General features: G+C 37.9%; 1 protein-coding gene across 12 annotated transcripts in view; it reads right to left on the reverse strand.

Annotated features, from left to right (window-relative positions):
* LOC127440620 (GRB10-interacting GYF protein 2-like) overlaps window positions 1–22,988 on the reverse strand; it is a 47,746-nt gene that overhangs the window by 15,587 nt on the left and 9,171 nt on the right. For 7 of the 12 annotated variants that reach the window (XM_051697313.1, XM_051697315.1, XM_051697320.1 and 4 more), the window contains exons 2-21: window positions 22,422–22,472; window positions 21,745–21,883; window positions 20,545–20,640; window positions 17,481–17,589; window positions 17,106–17,214; window positions 16,673–16,713; window positions 16,088–16,120; window positions 15,789–15,965; window positions 12,032–12,261; window positions 11,731–11,881; window positions 10,475–10,726; window positions 7,988–8,184; window positions 7,523–7,673; window positions 6,664–6,830; window positions 6,461–6,555; window positions 5,168–5,275; window positions 4,841–4,980; window positions 2,317–2,414; window positions 1,471–1,611; window positions 1,005–1,163 (exon numbers count right to left, since the gene is read on the reverse strand). In XM_051697313.1, the coding sequence (XP_051553273.1) occupies window positions 1,005–1,163; window positions 1,471–1,611; window positions 2,317–2,414; window positions 4,841–4,980; window positions 5,168–5,275; window positions 6,461–6,555; window positions 6,664–6,830; window positions 7,523–7,673; window positions 7,988–8,184; window positions 10,475–10,726; window positions 11,731–11,881; window positions 12,032–12,261; window positions 15,789–15,965; window positions 16,088–16,120; window positions 16,673–16,713; window positions 17,106–17,214; window positions 17,481–17,589; window positions 20,545–20,640; window positions 21,745–21,883; window positions 22,422–22,459 (2,631 nt within the window). In that variant the 5' untranslated portion in view covers window positions 22,460–22,472. The remainder of the gene's footprint in view (window positions 1–1,004; window positions 1,164–1,470; window positions 1,612–2,316; window positions 2,415–4,840; window positions 4,981–5,167; window positions 5,276–6,460; window positions 6,556–6,663; window positions 6,831–7,522; window positions 7,674–7,987; window positions 8,185–10,474; window positions 10,727–11,730; window positions 11,882–12,031; window positions 12,262–15,788; window positions 15,966–16,087; window positions 16,121–16,672; window positions 16,714–17,105; window positions 17,215–17,480; window positions 17,590–20,544; window positions 20,641–21,744; window positions 21,884–22,421; window positions 22,473–22,988) is intronic. The other 5 variants (XM_051697316.1, XM_051697324.1, XM_051697325.1 and 2 more) reach the window with 3 other exon arrangements.

The raw sequence follows: 22,988 nt of genomic DNA on the forward strand, positions 1-22,988 counted from the left end.
AACAACAGTAAGCCTTAAGAGGCCATGTGTTAGTGATTTTACCCAGTTTAAGGGTGTTGTTAGGCACAATACAAAGCTTTTACGAAACGTTGGCAAGAGGAATATGAAAAAAAGGCACCAATATTCAATAAATTAATTAATAAAGATCACAATAAATAATTCTATGTTAAGTAATATAGTACAATGCTGGTTAGAGATGCAAAGCAATATAACGATTAAAGATCATTCTGTTAAAGGAATGTTCCAGGCTCTATACAAGTTAAGCTCAATCAAGAGTATTTGTGGCATAATGTTGAATACCACAAAAATTTATTTTGACTCGTTCCTCCTTTTCTTTAAAAAAAGCAAAAATCGAGGTTACAGTGAGACACTTACAATGGAAGTGAATAGGGCCAATTTCTGAACGTTAAAAGTCTCACTGTTTCAAAAGTTTAGCCACAAGACATAATATGCATGTAAACATGATTTTAGTGTGATAAAATCACTTACAAATCTTTTCTGTGTAATGTTATAGCCAATTTTACAACTTGGTTACAGTGATGGTGTAATGTCAACAAACCCTAAAATGACTGTAAAAATGACAATTTAAACAACTTTACAGCTCAAATAAAACATGAGTTTTAACAGAAGGATTAGTGTAAGTGCTTTTATAAAATTATAAGCTTCACATTACTGCCTACATTCACTTTCATTGTAAGTGCCTCATTGTAACCTCGATTTTTGCCTTTTTTTTTTTTTTTTTTTCAAGAGGAGGAACGAGTCGAATTTTTTGTTGTTGTTGTGGTAATCAACATTATGCTACAAATACTGTCGATTGAGCTTAACTTGTACTGAACCTGAAACATTCTTTTAATTAATATAGTACATTGCTGGTTAAAGATGCAAAGCATTGTAACGATTAAAGATCATTCTATTAAGTGTGACTTGGCTGTCATAGGTGTTAACAATAGTTATGTAGATTCATCCAATCAGATTTTAGAGCTGGAACAGGCAGGTCTTCGCACCTGTTTGCGAAGGAATTCTTCCCTTTGTCTCCTCTCCTCCTCTTCTCTCTTTTCCTCCAGCCGGCGGAGCGCCTCCTCCTGAGCTAATCTTTCCTCCTCTTCCTTCTTCTGCCGCCGCTGCGCCTCCTCCTGCTCCCGCTGCCTCTGGAGAGCCTCCTCCTACAGAACACACACACACTGCATTACTAGCACTGAGCATCTCCCTGCAATTTAATAATCACAATTTTGTTTTCTCCTCTATTTCTATACCAGAATGTGAGTGAATAAAGAACTGTACTTCGGTTTACACAGTGCCACAACCAACACTGTAAAAGCACAATCTGCAGTTGTGGTCTGGTGTGTTATTACATTAATCAAAACTCTCTATCTTTTCAAATCCAAAAAAGGTTTCGCTTTGAGCCTCAGCATTCATTTCTAATTCAACGGCCATAATTTCACAAGTTCATCAAGCATTGTCTTCAGTCACCTGTTTGCGTCGTGCCAGCTCTTCCTCCTCCAAGCGTTTCCGCTCCTCTTCCTGTCTGGCACGCAGCGCCTCTTCCAGTCGCTTCCTCTCTTCCTCTTCCCTTTTAGCCCGAAGCTCTGCCTCCCGTCTCTCCATCTCAAGCTTTAGAGAAAAATTCACAAAGCAACTTTCATCTATTTCTACTACATTTATGATCCAGAAAAAAAAAAAAAAAACTATGCATGTAAATTAAAATAGAAAGAGAAGAAAAATCTTTGCTTACAAAAGACATCAATTATTTTAGGTCAGAAAGTGAGTTTAATGCAAAAAGATTCAGGTCTTAAGTCATGCGAGAGGGGGCCTGGGTAGCTCAGCAAGTATTGATGCTGACTACCACCCCTGGAGTCACGAGTTCGAATCCAGGGTGAGCTGAGTGACTCCAGCCAGGTCTCCTAAGCAACCAAATTGGCCCAGTTGCTAGGGAGGGTAGAGTCACAACCTTCTCATGGTCGCAATTAGTGGTTCTCACTCTCAATGGGGCGTGTGGTAAGTTGTGCGTGGATCGCAGAGAGTAGCATGAGCCTCCACATGCGTAGTCTCCACGGTGTCATGCACAACGAGCCACGTGATAAGATGTGCGGATTGACGGTCTCAGAAGCAGAGGCAACTGAGACTTGTCCTCCGGCACCCGGATTGAGGTGAATAACCGTGCCATCACGAGAACCTACTAAGTAGTGGGAATTGGGCATTCCAAATTGGGAGAAAAAGGGGATAAAAAAAATAAAATAAAATAAGAAGTCATGCGAGAAATCCCTCACACTCGTATCATCTGAAGCACACAACAAAAAGCCTTCAAATCTTTCTCACCTTCAGAGATTTGGCTTTCTCCAGCTGCATCTGTTCAATGGAAGACGCTTGAGTCATGGAGTCTAGTGGCAAATCCCATACACTGCTCCCTTCCCATGCTGAAAGAAACAGACTTTTACTTCAGGAACTGAAACATTTGGTGGATCATTTGAGGTAAACATTAAAAACGAGAATGTGTCTAATTTATCAGCCTGCAAAATCCTGAATCAAACAAAAATCTTTGGATGCAACTATTATTAGGCTGTCAATTTAACGCATTAATTTAGTGCGATGAATTGTATAAAATAAAAAAACACGTAAATAAAATGTAACGAGTCAATGTGTCGATGAGTCTTTCTACGTGTCAATCTACGTTTAACATGACACATTTTTGGGTGAACTGTTCCTTTAAAGCCTAGCTTAGTGATTTGTGTGCTGTTTGTAGGTTAATTCAGTAAAACGTCCTGCTTAACCTGAATACTTCAAATGTAAAGCCCATGTAGCCTAATTACAAAATACAACAGCAAAAACTACCAGCCACTGTTCCACTTAAAAGAAAAATCCCACAGACAAATGTCAGATGTTTCAGTTTTGCTTAGGTTGCATCTATTTAGCTAAGTCAAATCAGTTGCAAACGGGCTAAGCCCGTCATTTCCAAAATTAAACGAGTGGCGTGTTACTGTAAGTGAGAGTAAGAAACAAGTAAACCAGACATTACAAAAGCCCCGCAAGATGACCACAGTAGTTTTTCCCATTTAAAAAACACTGCGGCACTTTAAACTGTTCATCTAGTCAGTTGTGGAATTCTAGATAACATGAAAATTTTTCACAGTATTACTTCAACCTCTGCCACCAACAAGGGAGTCAACATCATCTGACGAAGCTGATGATGATGAAACGGGTGAAAGCATGAACTGACCACATCAATATCTATTCTATTGTGGTAATCTTTATTACATTATTGGTAACCGGCATAATTGGATAGATATTAAAAAGACAGCTTTACCTAAAGTGCTTGAAGAAATACACTTTATTACATTTTTAAGAGCAGTGAGAGTCTGTGAGATTGCTGCAAATGATCTCCGATCATCACAGGAGGTGCTGTGAGTTTAGTTCGCTTTATCTCCACAAACCAGTTCGTGGTTAATATGCATTGTGAACACCACTCTGCATGTTCAGTAATATACTGATTAAAGTAATTAAATAATAAAATAATACAAGACACGTTCACCTTGACCCTAAAATTGAGTTCTATTTTATTTTCTTTAGGCAGCATTAACTGTATTACCAAAACGCAATACAAACACAAATTTGATAAGAACACACATTTAGCAGCATTATTTTGGGAACAAAAGGGAATTTATTAGGTTTTAATATTATGATTATTATTATTATTATTATCTTTACATTATCTTTAGTTCTTAATCTGTAGGCTATTAGTAATTTTCCACCTGTTGTCGCTGACTGATACTTGCATGATGGTAAATGGAGCCGTTGGAGATGGTAAATGTTTGGATTTGGGGATGTGGTTAAATAAGATTTTTTGATCACTTCGTTATTTTAATAGCTTTTTCCGTTTAAAGTGCAATTTGAATTTAGAAATCTCTTTTGTTTACGTTTTTCGGTTTAAATAAATTAATTTAATTTTTAAAGCAAAATCATTAAAGCAAAAATATTTACCGACCCTCGGCAGGTGGGTTGACGATATAATTGTATATTGCAATATTTTTGAAGACAATCAGAGAGTCTCTGATTTCATGAAGACATTTATCAATCACTATTAATTTATCAATCAGTGTGTTACTACATGATAATAAAACGCAAAACAAGACAAAAGATAATGAAAGCGCGAAAAAAACGGCATTCTGTTTGTCCCAGATACAAAATGCAATATTTCAAGCAGAATTATCCGTTATTTTAGTGGATAACCTGTATTAAAGGAGCTTCAGATTGTTCATGCTTCTAATCTGTGTTGATATCAGACACACTGAAAAAGATCCGTGAAGTTCCCGTGTTTGTATCAGCTTTTTATTTTCTCCGATCGGATGGTTATTTCCTTTTAAAGCCGCTTGCAACTGGCAAAGTTTAAACTCTTGTTTTAGCGCAGCGGTTGATTGAGAGCTGAGGGGTGGTGCGTTACTGCTGTCCAGGAGGCGTACAGGACAAATTACGGTTAACAACTCAAATGCAATGTGGCTACACGTGTTTTTGACTACCTTCATATGTATATTTAGCGCTGACCACTTGTGATCAGATCACCTGAAATGCATCTTAATACCAGATGAAAACGGGGTCATTAGCCAATAAGGAAAGTACTTTCAAAGGCAGATCCTGATCTGATGAAAGATTACCACAACAAATATTTTTTTTCTTTAGATTAAAATGCACTGATGAATTGTGCACAATAAGACCAGGAATGTGTGTTAAAGTGAATGGAGTCAATTTTGATTTCATGTTTTCATAGCCACAAACATTTGTGTCCCTAGTTCTAAGTGTATACATGATTTGATCTTTGATTCTTGCTTTCTCAAGAATGGTGACTTACTGCTGGGAGCAGCTGGCTGCATGTTTGTAGAACATGACGCTTGAGTGGACGGGTTCTGCATTTCCCAAACGGAACCTGAATCTGGAACCGACATGGAACGTGTGACAGGAGGCAAGAGGCTCTGTTGCGGCTCCGGTGTTCTGCAATGGGCAAACAAGTTAAACTGTGAGACTATCACAAAAAGCACAATACCAAATCAAATGCTACCCATCACCCACACATTCACATTCATGCCCTACTGTTAGCCTCTCTTATTTTACAGCTATGAATGACTGTAATTCTGACAGGGTGACTGAAACCAGAAGTGACTTAACAGTGAGGCCTCACCTGATCTTGAGTGCCTGATGGAGGAGGAGATTGAGCTGCTGATGTTGGGGAGGAGGAGGGGCAGAACTTAAAACCTTCTGCTGTGCCAGAGCCTGCGCATACTGTTGCCTGGAGAATGATCGAGAAAGAGATTACTAGTAATTGATATATAAATCTTGAGATTTTCAGCAGTGGCCAATAAATATATTTTGGTTTCGACCACTATATAGTATATAAGTTGACCACTAAAGATTACTGTGTGATATGTAGCCACCATTCAAACAGATAGACACTAAAAATGTATACTAGGGATGTCAATTGATTCAAATAATTATGACTGTTCTTGTGCACATTTAACAATTCTTACATATTGAATTTGTTGAAATTTGTAATGAAACTGATTGTTCTCTATTCAAAATGTAGTGTATTCAATTTAGGTTTTCAGCTCCTCTTAAGGAATAATATTAGGGCTGTCAATCGATGAACATTTTTCACTGAGTCAATTCCATAATATGCCAATTAATTAATCGCAATGAATGACATATCAATTTTTGCTAAGGCCCTCAACAATAATTCAATATACAGTGATTAAATATTTAGTTATATTTAACTAATTATAAATATAATCAATATATGAACAAATGTTAGACAGACGTCTTTGACTGCTGCATTGCGTCTCGTTGTGGTTCCAGCGTCTTGCATATTCATTATCATAGGGTGTTATAATGTAGTCTGTTACAAAAGGTAAAAAGAATTAGCATAATCAAAATATAATGCATCATATTTTGACATTATGTGAAGACTTGTTGGGCAACTCAATGAAAGAATGCTCAGAAAGTGTCTCTCTGCTCTTCCTTTAGGTTACCATAATTATCTTAATAAGCGTGCACCACTGTTTTCATCATGGCTGTCTGAACTGTGTATTTGCAAATGTGTATTAGCTTGACCATCGCATTATTAATACGCCATGTTAAGTTAAATATACTTTTGAAGACCCTGCATTCTGTTTCCATACAGCTGCATTCCATCAAGCTGTTTGAAAGGAATCACACGCATTGTGTGTGTGCACTTTTCTGGTGTGCTAAGCGGTGTCTCTGCCCCGGACAGAAAGTCACGGTGTGCTGTGATGATTCACAGCGCAAGGTCACTCTTATACGTTTGTGTATAGCTGGCACTGAATTTTACATTTAGTCTCTGGAACTATCTGTTTGTTCAACCAGGCAGAAGGGAACGTTTAATTTTGCTATTTGGTGATGCAAGTGGCACAGAAATTAAGAACTTTAAGAACTTGAAAGCATTTAGTTGTTGTCATACCTGAGTAGGTACTGATATTGCATCTGCTGTAGCTGATACATATTTAGAGCATTAATTTCCTGCTGCCTCTTCAGCCTCTCTTGTTCTGCATCTCCCTACATACAGACAAACACACACACACGAGCCAAAACATTTAGGATGCTGAAAAAAAGGCATCCGGTGATGGCCTGCCATTTTGCACTAATAAATGAGTTTTAATTCACCAGCATGGGAGGTAACGTGGGACCGGGGGTGAAGGGCACTCTTCCCCAGATCTTCATAATCTCTCCCAGGGGCTGGAACATTTCGTCACAGCCTCGCTTCACCTGCAGTGTCATGGTGAAATAACCTGCCTGAAACCACTCAGACATCTCCTGGTTACTAAACGGCCCTGAATTAAGAGAAACAGACCAGGGTCACTATATGTGGCTATTTAGAGCAGCACGGAAACATTATTAAAGTTCACAAGAGGCAAAGTGCAAAAGCTATATGCACTTTGTGATGCTATTTTAAGGTGCAGGTGTTTGCAAAGATGCTTGATAAAGCTTTAGTTACATGTACTCTTTTGTGAACAACAAGAAATAGCCACACATTATTTTACAGTGCACATGTAACTATGCATTTACATAATTACTGAGAAATACTAATTAAATGTCAGGTATTTACTGTTTATTTATTTAGCTTTTAATTGTGTAGTTAACATGAAATAATTTTGGTAAGTTGACATGTCCTGCAGGGTGACGTTATACTCCCTATAAAACTTTAAACATATTTTTCTGATTCTTTTATCATATTATGCATAAAGTAATAATTCATATACATGAATATTTAAACTTAAATATCAATTTGTCATAATGCAGGACCATTTACAATTAATAACTAAAAGCAAAAAGGTAAATAATAATAAAAGTGGAATATCTTAAAAGAAATAATGACCAGTACCAGGAATTAAAACACATTTTCCCTTTTACAATCTTGATGTGCTCATGTGCTTGAAGCTCATGTATAAGTGTTTTGTCTCAACTACCCAAGTCTCCTGTAAAACAGAGGTAAAATTGATGGATTTGATTCTGATTTGCCCACCTTGGATTTCTCCCTGTGGATCCTTATAAAACCATTTAAATGCAGCCTCATGGGTAATGGGAAGAGCTGTGGGTTTGGGGCCGATCTTGGCAGCCAGACGCTCATCGTCCACACCTCCGTCCTGTAGGTATGCCACCATTTTCTCAGCTTCCTGTTTAAGGAGAAAGAAAAGGATGTACTCTTATCTACTGTTTGAACATTCAATCCTTATGGCAACTCCCCAACATAGCAATTATCCATCTGTCTGCATATATAGATCATTTGATTTGTTATCTCTGTACACTCTTTTTTTCAAAAGACAATAAAAAAATATCGATCACAAAAAAAAATAAAAAAAATATGGCAATTAGTGGTACTGCCATAGATTTACCATATTAATTTTCTCTCTCCATTTAGGCACCCGTTTAACATTCAGGTGCAGGCTCTCCTTTACAATAACTCCAAAAATAAGCATTCATCCCGCACCTGCTCGAAGTGCTTGAGTCCCTCATCCTCATCCAGGTCAGTGGGCAGGGAAGAGGGCCGGCCGATAGGGCCCACAATGCCCGTGGAGTGGGGGAGAAGTGGAGCCACTGGCACTGGCATCTCCAGAGGCTTGAGCTGCTGGGTCTGAGTGGGCACTGACTGGGCAGGCAGCACTGAAGGTGTTGGCACTGGAAGATCTGAAAGTAAGAACAGATATAATTCAGCATTCTCTTACTAAAAACATCCTAAAATATGTTCCAAAAGCATATGAGCTGCCTCGCTGCATTCTGCCTACATACTAATAGACATGGAAACACATAAGAGAGCAATTTGGAACATTCTCCCTAGGCAGCAACTCTGTGCGGCATACAAATCGCACTCTTTATAGGGATAGACAAACCCGTATTACTTATTTTTTTCCGTGGAACACAAAAGGAGAGAACGTTAACTTCAGTCACCATTAACTTTTATTTTTATTGCATGGAAAAAAAAGATGCAGTTAATGTGAATGGTGACTGAGGCTAACATGCTGCCTAACATCTTGTGTGTTCCACAGAAAAAATCTATAATTATATGGGTTTGGATTAACATGAGGGTGAGATTATTAGTGATCAGCCGACCAGGGTTTTTCAATGGCCGATGCTGATACCGAAATCTAGTGAGCAGGATGGTTGTAATAAATGCAGAAATACATAAAACTATTTAACGACAGCAATTCAGATGTATAAAAAATGTATAGTAACATTTTTTTTTATACAAAATTTACTTGGTCACTTAAATTTGAAAAACAATTATTAACAATATTTGAATGTTAAAATCTTAATAAATTTTAATACTATTTTATTCACGGACAAATGTATAGGTTGATTTTTGAAATGACAAGGGAAAGTTAACACTTCTGTAAAGTGTACACTTTTCGGCTAATGGCGATAATTGCAACATGGCCAAATATCTGCTGATATATCATTCTAGCACTAGAGGAAATGATGAATTTTCATTTTTGATTGAACTATCCCTTTAACTATACCCTCATGCCATCCCAGATGTGTATGACTCTTCTGCAGAGCACAAATGAAGACTTTTTGAAGAATATTTCAGCTCTGTTGGTCCATACAATGCAAGTGAATGGTGACCAGAACTGTGAAGCTCAAAAAGCACATAAAGGCAGCATAAAAGTACTCCATAAGACTCCAGTGGTTAAATCCATTTCTTCAGAAGAAATATAATAAGTGTGGGTGAGAAACGCATAATCAAATTTTTTTTTACTATAAATCTCCACCTTTGACTAGTCCTGACCAATAAGTGGCAATATGCACGAAGAATGTGAATCGGCAGAAAACTAAAAAATAATGTGGAAGTGAAAGTGAAACCTGAGATTTATAGTAAAAAAGGACTTAAATATTGATGTGATTCTCACCCACACTTATCGTATTACTTCTGACAATATGGATTTAACCACTGGAATCGTATGGATTACTTTTACGCTGCCTTTATTTGCTTTTTACCTCTGAGTTCTGGTGACCATTTACTTGCAATGTATGGACCTAGAGAGCAGAGATATTCTTTTAAAAATCTTTGTGTTCTGCAGAAGAAAGTAAGTCAGACACATCTGGCATGGTGTTGAGTAAATGATGAGTGAATTTAAATTTTTGGGTGAACTATCCCATTTAAATCTCCAATTTCACTTTTACATCTGAAAGTCAAATGTGGTGCCTGTTTAGCTTCACTTTCACATCTGAGAGTGAAAGTTATAGCGGAGATTTAGAGTAAAAAAAGGACTTGTATATTGTTCTGCTTCTCATCCACACCTACTATATATTGCTTCTGAACATATGGACTTAAACACTGGCATCTTATGGTTTCTTTTGTGTGATTTCTGGAGCTTCAAAAGGTCTGATCACCATTCACTTGCATTGTATGGACCTACAGAGCAGAGATATTTTTCGACTAAATCTTTGTTTGTGTTCTGTTGAAGATAGTTAGTCACACATCTGGGATGGCATGACGGTGAGTGAACGATAAGAGAATTTTCATTTTTGGGTGAAATATCCCTATAAGCAAAATGCACAACAGGCTTGATTCAACACAGGTGATGCGAGAGGAATGACGTAATACTCTAATTTTGACACATTTTAGGTAAAATGGTAATTTATTGATTTTTTATTATTATTTTCATTATTGATTATTATTGCAGTATTAAATGGATTATAAATATACTTTTTATCCAAAATATAATCCAAATCTTGGATCTATTTTCGAAGTGCATTCTCGGTTTGCCTTCTCTGCGAAGAATACATACAATGACTTAGAATTTGGCCAAAATGACAAACCTTAGGAGGCAGTATAATAAGGTTACCTTAATAAGGTAAAGACATTGTCTTGAGAGCATGTCTATAATGCCTTAAAGTGCTGCCTACGGAGGCAGCTCACATGGTATAGGATCAGTCCCAGGGTTTTTGAAAAGGATATTTTGCATTTGAGTCTTACCTGGGAGTGCGTTTGTGACATGTGGTATGGAAAAGGCCTCCACTAGGCTGTTGGGTAAGGTTGTGTGTAGTGGTGCTTTACTGGGTTCAGGTCTGAGTTCTGGAACGACTGTTCTCTCAAGCGGTCTCTCACTTTCTTCAGCTTGCTCTGGCTGCACTATTGGAAGGGGTGCTGGAGTCGCAGGCTTGGGAGGTGTTACCACTTTTGTCAACGGTATAGCTACCGGTGATGCCTCTTCCGATACACTGCCTTCTATTAACAAGATAAAATATTTGAGGTAAAAAACATTGAAAGACAAATTTCCTACATTTTTAAGGTTTATGAATTTTTTTTTGAGATGTTAACTGGCAAGTATGTGTTGGTCAAGATGGAAGAAAATTATACATTTGAAAGGGAAAGTGGTTTATTTAAAGGGATACTTAATGAAAATTCTGTCATTTAGTCCACTTTCTCTGGGGAAAAAAAAGATGCAATGAAAGTAAAAGGTGACTGAGGCTAACATTCTGTCTAATATTCCCTCGTGTTTCATGGAAGAAAGTCAGTCAAACCGGTTTTGAACAACTTGAGGGTGAGTGCATTATGATAGAATTTCCATTTTTGGATTAACTGTCCCTTTAAGGATTTTTGGACAATTTTCATTCCCAGGTTTGAAATAAATTATTAGCACTGGATGTGACAGTCCGTATATAAGATTTGTACCAGATTTGAAAACATCTACCAGTACATAAACATTATTCATGAGAAGTGGCCATTTCAAGGGAGCTTTTTTTCACCTTTCAGAAGCATTGGTTGAAAATGTGTATTTGCTGATGAACATCATCTTTCTTTGAAAAAGACGATGAACCGACACTGGTAGTCTCTGCATCACTAACAGACTATATTTATTGTGTGTAAACATCAGCCCACTTATATTTAAAATCAACGCTGCGGGATAACGGTCTCAAAAATTCATTTACATTTTTGAGGGAGAGTACAAATAGAAATAGCTTTGTTTATCTGCAAACTATTTCACAGAAACAATATGACCTTATGTGCTTATAGTGTATATTTGTGTATTGTCACATGCGATTGTGAATTGCCACTGAGCATTTAAATATTATTTAAAAATTGCTCTTCTTTGTATTGAGGAATTCAAAAGGAATAGCAAAAGGCTGCATGGGTGAAACAGTATTTAACTTATCAAACTTTTGGGTTCCAGCAGCGGTCAACAGATACAGTATTTTACAGCATCTTCAGATGTTTTATTTCCTCCTCACCTTCATTGCTCTCACCATTGTGTCTTGCGTCTATGTCAGTATCTTTGGTTTGTTCTAATTCACTGTCATCCTTTTCTGTGTATTCTCCATTCTCCTCCAGTGGCCGGAAGTCCAGCTCCGCCTCTTCCAGGATTGGCTCCTTAGGAGCTTTCTGATGGGGCAGTGGGGAATATCCATCAATTAAAATAAATTCTTAGGATTAATTGCCATCTGACATTGATAAAGCTGATCTGATCAATGTCAAACAGACATTATTTATAACGGTTTAATCAGAAAAACATGGTAAAGTTTAGAAACTCACTTCCAACATTCTCACCTTAAGTGAGAGGAAGGCCCCAGAGGAGTCAAATGTACCCGTCTCCTCTTCTGCATCTTCAAGACACCATTCTGGCAAGCTGTCTCTCTCCTCCTCTACACTTCCTGTGCCCGATCGAGGTCTGCGGTAACCGGCATGCTCCTCCTCCCTTGCATCGAATGGGAAGCGCCGCCGTTGCTCTGGGTGTTCCCGCCACCCTGCTGACCGCTGGCCGTCTGCAGATAGGGGATTTTGTTGGATTACAACCTACACTAGTTTTTAACATTTTCAAATTTGAGTCTTCACTGCATCACTATTCAGCAGCAGTGCTAGCAAAACAAACAAATATTTTAACTGAGATCTGAGCTTGCAGAACTGAATGAGCAATGCTGGCGGCATGCAAAAACAAAAATACAACGTGACTAGTGTAGTCCGACAAATTACTAGTTCTTTTTAATCGATCAAAAGGACTCTCTAACTCGATCTGAATCAGTCTAACAGATCCTTCACGAAAAAAAATTATTGAATCTATCAGAGCGGTAACTAAACTGCAAGTCTTAATTTTTCATGTCTAACTTGAAAAACCAATCACAGTTTTTTTTTTTTTAATAAATGGCATTTTACCATAATATATACACACACACACACACACACACACACACACATACATACACTGGCGGGCGAAAGTTTGGAATAATGTACAGATTTTGCTGTTTCGGAAGGAAATTGGTACTTTTATTCACCAAAGTGGCATTCAACTGATCACAATGTATAGTCAGGACATTACTGATGTAAAAAACAGCACCATCACTAATTTAAAAAAGTAATTTGTGATCAAATCTAGACAGGACTCATTTCCAACACCTTGTGTAATCATGCTAAATTGCTAATTTGGTACTAGAAAATCACTTGCCATTATATCAAACACAGCTGAAAGCTATTTGGTTCGTTAAATGAAGCTTAACATTGTCTTTGTGTTTGTTTTTGAGTTGCCACAGTATGCAATAGACTGGCATGTCTTAAGGTCAATATTAGGTCAAAAATGGCAAAAAAGAAACAGCTTTCTCTAGAAACTCGTCAGTCAAACAATGTTTTGAGGAATGAAGGCTATACAATGCTTAAAATTGCCAAAAAACTGAAGATTTCATACAAATGTGTACACTACAGTCTTCAAAGACAAAGGACAACTGGCTCTAACAAGGACAGAAAGAGATGTGGAAGGCCCAGATGTACAACTAAACAAGAGGATAAGTACATCAGAGTTTCTAGTTTGAGAAATAGATGCCTCACATGTCCTCAGCTGACAGCTTCATTGAATTCTACCCGCTCAACACCAGTTTTATGTACAATAGTAAAGAGAAGACTCAGGGGCCTTATGGGAATAATTTGCAAAGCAACGCCACTTTTGAAACAGAAAAACAAAAAGAAAAGGTTAGAGTGGGCAAAGAAACACAGACATTGGACAACAGATAATTGGAAAAGAGTGTTATGGATCTTAACCCCATTGAGCTTTTGTGGGATCAGCTAGACTGTAAGGTGCGTGAGAAGTGCCCGACAAGACAGCCACATCTTTGGCAAGTGCTACAGGAAGTGTGGGGTGAAATGTCACCTGAGTATCTGGACAAACTGACAGCTAGAATGCCAAGGATCTGCAAAGCTGTCACTGCTGCAAGTGGAGGATTTTTTGATGAGAACTCTTTGAAGTAGTTTAGTTGAAGTTCAGATTTTTTTTTTCATATTGTAATAGTAATTTTTCATGTTAATAATGTCCTGACTATACATTGTGATCAGTTGAATGCCACTTTGGTGAATAAAAGTACCAATTTCTTTATATATATATATATATATATATAAGGACTGGGAAATTTAACGTTAATTTCTATAATTAATATTTTTCGTTTAATGCATTTAAAAAAAAATTAATGCAAGTAGTGCAGTATCTGTTTTTTTGTTTTGTTTTTTTACTTAATGAATCTTCACGCGATTGGAGAAAGGTGTCCCGAGTTGTTCCTGGCAGGCTATTCAGCCTTTCAGGCTCCGATTAGGGTGGGGGCAGAGCATCTTCTGCCTGCTAGGAAGATACCCAGGCACCTTTGTACAAAGACGAAACTTCACTATTGTTTTTCCCCACTTTCTGTGACTAAAATTGGCATGTATACATTTTAAGAAAGGCACACGCTCGACACAACTGCACAACCTACCACAGAAACTGATTGCATGTAGCAGTGCACGCTTATTCATTATGTGCGGACATAATAAACACTGGAGCTGATATACTGAATGGAGAATGGAGACTTCATCCGCAAGCGGTGAAACAGGCGTGCGAGAGATATGATCAACCTGTCGTATCTCTTCGCACTGCCCAAAAACGCACACACACATTAATCTCAAACAGTTTCAAAAGTGAAACCACGTCAGAGAGGCCGAGCGTGTGCATGAGAAGGACCTGGAGATTCAGCAAGCTGCAGCCTGATATACTTTTAGAGACTGAACAGAAGCCAGAGAAAATTATAGTTTTGAGATTTTAAAATTCAGCAAATTAAAGCATTCATTATGTATTTTATCTGTATGTATAGCGTCTAATAATGCATTGGCAATGTACAAGTTTCTCTTGCCAATAAAGCTTGATATGAATTTAATCCGCTCTGCATTTGATCCTATTATTAGAAAAGTCCACTGGAAAAAAGGCAGAAGATTTTGCTCAAACTGTAATTACAAAATATCCACTGATTTTATGGCATGTAAACATACATGCAAAGCTTAATACCTGTAAAAATGTGTGTAATGAACTATACCAAAGAAAAAAAGGCGGGGAAAAAGGAATGTTTTAACATGTACAAATTTAGAGGTTGACTGATATATCGGATTTACCAATTAATCGGGCCAATAGTTGCAGAAAAAAATCAATTCTGATAGTTTCTGATATTTCATTTTGTTTTCATTTCTCAGTGGCTGCGGCTGGATGGGTTCTACAGTCTATAGTATAATTGTGCCCTCTAGAAGTTAAATAAAAACAATCACTGACTCGAGTTTGTTGTGCAACATGACTAGGCTATTTATAGAGCTGGGCACTTCAAAAGCAGACTTAAAACATTGATAGAGAAAAGCCAAGGTATGGATACAATACACTTTAATATTATTGTCATGGTACAATAAATCAATCATTTAACACAACTAAAGATGGTTTGATAATTAATTTGTTTATAACTAATCGCTGCACTGGAGATTTGCATTGCTGACAAGGTGGAGGGTAACATTAGACCTAACATTAGCTGTTCGAATGGTTAGAACAATGTTACAAAGTCAAGGATGGAAACTGCTTACTTCTAATAATAGGCTGTTTTGAATAAAATAAGTCACTTTTGAATTTGTGCAGATCCTTTGTTTTTGTTTTCTTTCCCCCCGGAGTTGAGGGGCATCCACTTTGTTCCTGCCAGGTTAAACATGAGTGCTCCGAAGAGGTTTTGTTTCTAAGTGAATTTTATAAGTTAATTATCAGCAGTAAATCAATTATTCATGCAAAACTTATATGAAAATGCTGCCTGATATTTTGCTTTTGTTCAGCCGTTCTCAACTTCGCATTCTTCAGAAGACCAAGCACGAGCACAGTACACTGTGAGAATGCACGAACGGTTTTATAGTTTTCAGTTTTATAGTGTTTTTTTATTTTGAGAGGTGAGGGCCGGGGACGAGAAAAAAAAAAAACTGTAGTAAACAACATTGAGCTGTTTAAAAAAAAAAAAAAAAAAGGTGCAAAGCGCACCTGGACTTGGGGGGCACCATCGTTCATTATCCCGACGAGACCCCGCTAGCCTCCAGCCCACGTCATCATCCTCTCCATTCTGCTCCTCTCGAGACACGCGCCAGTTGTCACTCTCTGAGCGTATGAACTCGTGCTTTCGAGCATTGCCTGCACCAGCATCCTCGTAGTTTGCCCTTACTTTTAAAAAAAAGCAACAGTATGTGTTTTTTGAAGCATTCAAAGCTCAGGATTCAAAGCTCAGGAAGAATGCAAAATCTAGCACCATTTTTCTATGCATGTTAGCACAGCAAATTACTTACTGTGATTGAGTGGAAATTGGGCTGGTGCACCATCTATAAAGAAGAGATTGAGTGGGTTAGCTGACGTGTACTGTGATGCAATAGATCCATTAACTGCCAACATAAGATTTCACACTTTATACAGCGGAGTCCAAACATCTGAAACAACTAGTGAAAATGCTTCTATTTGAATTATTTTCTTATTTATTGCAACATTTTCTTTAAAACTTACATTATCAGCATAATTTGAATTAAAAGTTGAACTGAAAGATTTACATGACTGGAGCTGCCATGGACTCAACCTGGTTTATGTAAAACCTTACAAACCATGTGGTACACAATTAACAGATCAATAGCACAATTTGTTTTTACATTTTATTAGAGACCCAAATATAATGCAGAATCTGTTTTACATTTTTCAAAACTGTGTGTCATATACATCTGGGATGGGTAAAAAAAATGGGTCAACCACATATGGAATGGGATTAGGGTGAGTAAATGATGAGAAGTTTCATTTTTGGGTGAACTATTCCTTTAAATGAAAAATAAAAAGTGCCAATGCAGTCTCGGACTTTTGGATCCCACTGTATATCATAGCATACTAACCTGGATCTTTTCGACCCGGCTTTTCAAACCTTCTGTCTCCCCTAGACACAACAAGGGGCACAAAAAGTGCTGTCAGAGTAAACCAGAAAAATGTTTAAAAAAACCAGACAATCAATCGTATTTAGAACAAATCTCTGGGTCACGAATACAGCTCATACGAACACTTACATTGCATTACATAAGTTTTAACAAATTGGAGTTTAAACATCTTATGGAGTTTTGTTCCTTGCCAAAATTATCTGGCTCGCTCACTAAGGACTTTAAGACATTAAAGCTGATTTTAAACAATATGTATAGTGAAAAGCGCAAATACAACAATTTGACTGAAGACTACTTGAGATTACGGCAATTACATAACACTATTAGATGCTGTAGAATTGTCTGAATTACTTCAAACACAATATGCGCTGCATGTGGTATTCATTTTGAATACCTCTCCTCCCAGCTCTGGGAGCGATGCATCTCTCTCAACCCGCGGCCAAAACCTCCTTCCACATCATCAAAACTTCTTTGGTAAAACCCAACATCTCCTCTTCCCCTCCCTGCAAAAAACCCCCAAAAAAACAGCATATGAACAAACGCACAGGTCGGAAGTCTCACCTTTGTAAACCTACACAGCATAAGAGAAAGTGTATACACCTGAGACAAAAATGAAGGAAGTGAAATGTGCTCTCAAAGGTCAAATAAGACTACACTACTCCGGTTTAACAGAAAGTGCATGTTTCCGCTCTGTTTCCAAACTTATTCAGCTTCTTGCACTTCTCTTAAACAGTAAAAAAGGAAAGCTTGTGGTTATAATGCAGCTCACCTCGACCCCGTGAGGAACTACGGCCTCTGGGTGCTCCTGCTAGCGTCCCCCCTCCCCTTCCTGTCAAACGGAGAACTGCTGCACTGTTTACAGACATGGAGAAATTTCTCTGTGGAGACAAAAAAATCATTGATGAAAACTTCTGTTGACAAAGGGTTTTTAGATTTAGTTAACGATAACAAATACAAGACAAAAAGATGCATCATCACGACAATTAAACGATTTTATTAAAGCATTCTGTTGATGAAAATATGACAAGAAAAAATAAAACTGCAAGATATTAACAGTGCAAGAAAAAGTAGTAGTAACTTCTAGAGAAACATCTGTTTATAGAAGTTATTAGTTATGGTTCATCCAATAAGCCAGTATGTTGGGGATTTTACTGTTTAAGCTGCGTGAGCTGAACGTGCTGAACACTGGCAAAATTAATCACTTTGAAAACGGGATAATTACTTCACTCAAAAGCATCCTAAATATACATGAGATTAACCACAACATAAATGTAATATTACAAATTATATTACAACTTGCATCTGCACAGACAGTGAAGTGAATGAACAGGTGAACTTGAACAAGCTAGTCATAATATGCGTAACTTGCGTTGTGAATATGCTGTTTCCTACGCTACAAGCAATGCAATATCCTAAATAAATACAAGGACATAAAATATTGATTTGCATTGATATCAAGTAATTTGAGAAGATAGAAATCGCTGAACAGCTGGAATCAACCTCTGGTTTTCGTCAGAGTTCTGTTGGTGTTCACTTTGTAAAAATGACCGTCTCACGACTCATTATTCAGCCAATTACAAGACTACTCCCCAAACAAATAAGTATATGCACATGAAACATTGATTTGAGTTTAATTATTTTACTAGCTTATTTGTAGAGATCGCACAGTGAGCTGAAAAGCAGGAGAGATGGCTTGCAGAACCCTGATGAGCAGTCTGATACATCTTGATCCCCGAATGTGCGGTTGTTACAGAGCAATAGCTGATCGCTGGATGGCGCCATTGACCAATCAGAATAAAGCATTCCAGAGAGCCGTGTAATAAGTGGTGATGATATAAAGTGTTAATTGATAGAGATTTTGCTATATTGTGTATTTCACGATATATTAATATCCATGTGGGGGGCCTGGGTAGCTCAGTGGTAAAGACGCTGGCTACCACCCATGGAGTTCGCTATTTCGAATCCCAGGGCGTGCTGAGTGACACTAGCCAGGTCTCCTAAAAAACCAAATTGGCCCAGTTGCTAGGGAGGGTAGAGTCACATGGGATAACCTCCTCGTGGTCGCTATAATGTGGTTCGTTCTCGGTGGGGCACGTGGTGAGTTGAGCGCGGATGCCGCGGTGGATGGCGTGAAGCCTCCACACGCGCTATGTCTCCGTGGCAACGCGCTCAACAAGCCATGTGATAAGATGCGCGGGTTGATGGTCTCAGACACGGAGGCAACTGGGATTCATCCTCCGCCACCCGGATTGAGGCGAATCACTACGCAACCATGAGGACTTAAAAGCACATTGGGAATTGGGCATTCCAAATTGGGTGAAAAAGGGGAAAAAAAAAATCCACCACACACAAAAAAAAAGATATATATATATATATCTCTCCATGTGCACGGCCGGTCGAACAAGCAAAATTTCGGGTGGCTGAAGTAATTTTAAAGACAGTCATCTCGCATTTTTGCACTTCATAAGCACTTAATATGCTTCTCATCTGACAGGCGCATCATTGTTTCACAAGTGTGTCGTGTGCTATCTCTGGAGTCCAGCAGACTTCCAAATATTTGTGTTTCATAGAACTGAGAGCGCAGAGTAGGATCACTCGGACTTCTCAATTCTTAAAGCGCTGCAGAGGAAGTCAACATCTCAAAAAGAAAAATAGCCTGACATTCTAACCACCACTGATGAGAAACACAGCTTAAACACTATCATGCACCAAAATGAAGGGTTTTTAAACATCACCTTTACTCAAATTCTGTTCAAATGATATTTGATAGTTTACAAACCAACCATGTTTTCTTTAGCATTATGGTAAGGTTGATTCAAAACCAAGTTGACTTTTTTTTTTTTTTTTAAACTTTGACTATGTTTTTCAAGTTCCAAATAGAGAGAAAATTATATAGCCTAAGAGGAGGTAGTTTTCATTATAAAGTTTTTAATTCACTGACTGGGTTGTCCAAAAATAGGCATTACAATATGGGTATTTAATATACTGTATAAACCCATTTTTATTGATTTTCCTGAAAAATGTAACTATATTGTGTTACATAAAGGTTATCCTACTACAAAATTTCTCATAACGTGATATAAGAATTTGGTCATATCGCCCACCCCTACCCTAAAGTGTGAAGAATTCAGAATACAGTAAACTAACTTTCAAATAATCTAAACAGAGTAGCTAATCCTTCAGTATTCATGCTATTATTTCAGGAGCACAGGTTTACAACAAGGACAGTTGTGCAGTATGTTGTAATAGTATTTGTAGACTATCATTTATATGCTTCATGTCTTATAAGTCTTAAATTAAATATTTAAATTAAGAAAATGTTTAGCATATTTTTCTTAATGTTTGAATATTTGCTTAAAGTTTGGTCTGTTGGTCTGTAATTCGGCACATTATCATCAACTAAAAGATATTATTTTCGTTAACTAAGTTATTTGCTATTTTAGTCGAGTAAAACTGACTAAAATTAATGAATGTAACATGATGAAATATTGACTCATTTTAAAAGTCATTTTCATCAAAAGACTAAAAGAAAAACTGTGTAAAAATGAACACTGACAGACACACATGCACGGCAATGTAAGAGTCACTCCATGAATAGATAAGGTTGCATGACAGCAAGACTGAGAGTGGGTGTAGATTCCTTAGCTGTTTCGACCACATCATGTGCCAAATCAAGAAAAATAAATAATATACAAAGAAGAAATACCACTCTCCTAGAGTATGTAGGCACAGTTTTTCATTGAAGACTCACCAAGTTCAGTTTCATAGAGAACAAAGAGCTGTTGCAGAAAGCATTTCTGATTCTTATCTGAATAAACTAGTTCAATTCTCACCTGTTCTTCCTCTGTAAAAGGGACTAATGCCAATGGTGGCAGGGGATCCTCTTGTAAAATAGGTAGAAATTCCTTATCGTGAAGATCTACCGGAATCTAAAAAAAACAAAACAGTTTGTAGACAAACATTTTATACTCAAGTATTCAAATGACACAGAATGCCACAAATATTAAAGTCATCTTACAATAAGAAAGAGCTGAATACAAAACAACTGGGCTGGATGATAGGATGATGTAATCAGATATTGACGGTGTCTTACAATGATCCCGATTGCAAACAGACGATGATCGACAATATCGGGAAATGCCAAAACCATGGATCGGGGATGTCGCCAAATATATTAAACAGTGGCCAGGTTGTGAAACTAACACCCGCCACCCGCGACGAGGCTGAATCCAGTTCACAAGCTCCTCGTCCAAATGTATTTCATGCGCAGGTAATTTTGCTCATCTGATCTACCCGCAACAGGCGGGTGACCTTTAAGATGTCTCGGAGTGACACATGACAAGAAATGCTGTTAGTCACAAAGACATGCCCTTGAAGAAACACAGTTTTATTATATTTTTAAGAACAGACAAAAAAGGGGGCCTGGGTAGCTCAGTGGTAAAGACGCTGGCTACCACCCCTGGAGTACACTAGTTCGCATCCCAGGGCATGCTGAGTGACTCTAGCCAGGTCTCCTAAGCAACCAAATTGGCTCGGTTGCTAGGGAGGGTAGAGTCACATGGGGTAACCTCCTCGTGGTCGCTATAATGTGGTTCGTTCTCGGTGGGGCGCGTGGTGAGTTGAGCGCGGATGCCACGGTGGATGGCGTGAAGCCTCCACACGAGCTGTGTCTCCGTAGCAACGTGCTCTACAAGCCACATGATAAGATGCGCGGGTTGATGGTCTCAGACCATGCTTGCGTGATGGCAAATGGAGCCGTTGGAGATGGTAAATATTTGGATTTGGGGAGATAGTTAAATATTATTTTTTGATCACCATTATTTTATTGCTTAACTAGAAAAAAAACACATTCACTACATAAATTTCCATGACTTTTCCATGCTATGACCCTGGGAATCCTGTGAAAACCATGACAAACCAGTGGTGAATCTTTACTAGAATTACATCAGTCCAAGACTAATGCTTAATGTGTTTACATTAACACTCAGAAATCAAATTTGAAAAGACAACAAAAACTAAAAAGGTGTCCTCACCACGTTATCTTTAACATAAAGTGCAAGCATCTCTTCTCGCCCATAGCGGTAGTCTGCGAGTTTATACTTTGGCAATGCAGGTGAAAGCGGAGGGGAGGCCACGCTGCTGCTACCCACTCCACCAGACAGGGCACGGAGCCTGAGACACAGTGGAAACAAACAGGGCATGTGATTGACAGCATTTATCTGTGGTAAACACTGAAATGTTTATGATTGTTTACAAGGTCCCTATTGTCAGGTAAAAATAAAAAACAGCTGGATTAAACAACCTTTCAGAAAATATTGAAGGAATACCATACTTACTGCAGAAAAATAATTTGGAATCATTCTTTAGTTAAGTTTAGTTAAAAAAAAATTTAAATGAAAATTCAGCAGGTACTGCACACTTGCCTGATATGCTTCCATTTACCGTTAATATATTTACTGTTTTATTACAGTCTGAGGCATCAGAAATTATTTTATGTGGTAAGATCTTAAGTTATGTTGTTTTTTACTCTGAATATCTCTATATCTAGTGAAAAGTAAAGCTCTCAGCAGCAATGTAATACTGAAATTCTGAATGGGGCTGTGTACATCACTAGCCTGGCATAACATTTAATAAAAAATCTAAATAAAATAAAAATTAATAATAATCACAAAGCAACATCAAACCCCGATGCTTCAACAATAACACTCACCATTCTGGACCGAAGTTAAGTGTCTGGGTTTCTGCCATTTTCCTTTAAAGTCTGAAAAGAAATGACAATGATTGAACTATGGGTAAAGTGTGTCAAGACAAACTTTGATGTTTGCTTGACAAAAACTTGTCTGAAAGTTTGGACTAGTTTTAAAAGTTTGAGGGTTATACAGACTAGACTTGCCACGATGTCATAATTTTCATACCGGTGCGTATCCGCATTCAAAACCGGTTATACCGGTAATACCTACACACTCTCACAGCGAAATTGTAAGGATTCACACGCCTTTTCTTAATTTGGCTAATTCGTATGATATCATACGACTGCACTCGTATGAATTCTTACGACTTACACTACAGCCAATGACGTCGCTGGACATCGTTTCCATCTAATACGCATTGCTTCTGTCACACACAGCAGCTTCCTATCATGTTTACACACACTACTGATCGGTTAGGTTTAGGTAAGAGGTTTTGGTAAGGGAATAATATTAATAAGTATGTCCTTAACGCCTCATGCGCGAAACTGTTACTTCATTCAACGCCGTTTCAGACGCAGTGCTTGTTG

The sequence above is a fragment of the Myxocyprinus asiaticus genome, chromosome 5 (genome assembly GCF_019703515.2).
Source record: "Myxocyprinus asiaticus isolate MX2 ecotype Aquarium Trade chromosome 5, UBuf_Myxa_2, whole genome shotgun sequence".
Lineage (NCBI taxonomy): Eukaryota > Metazoa > Chordata > Actinopteri > Cypriniformes > Catostomidae > Myxocyprinus > Myxocyprinus asiaticus.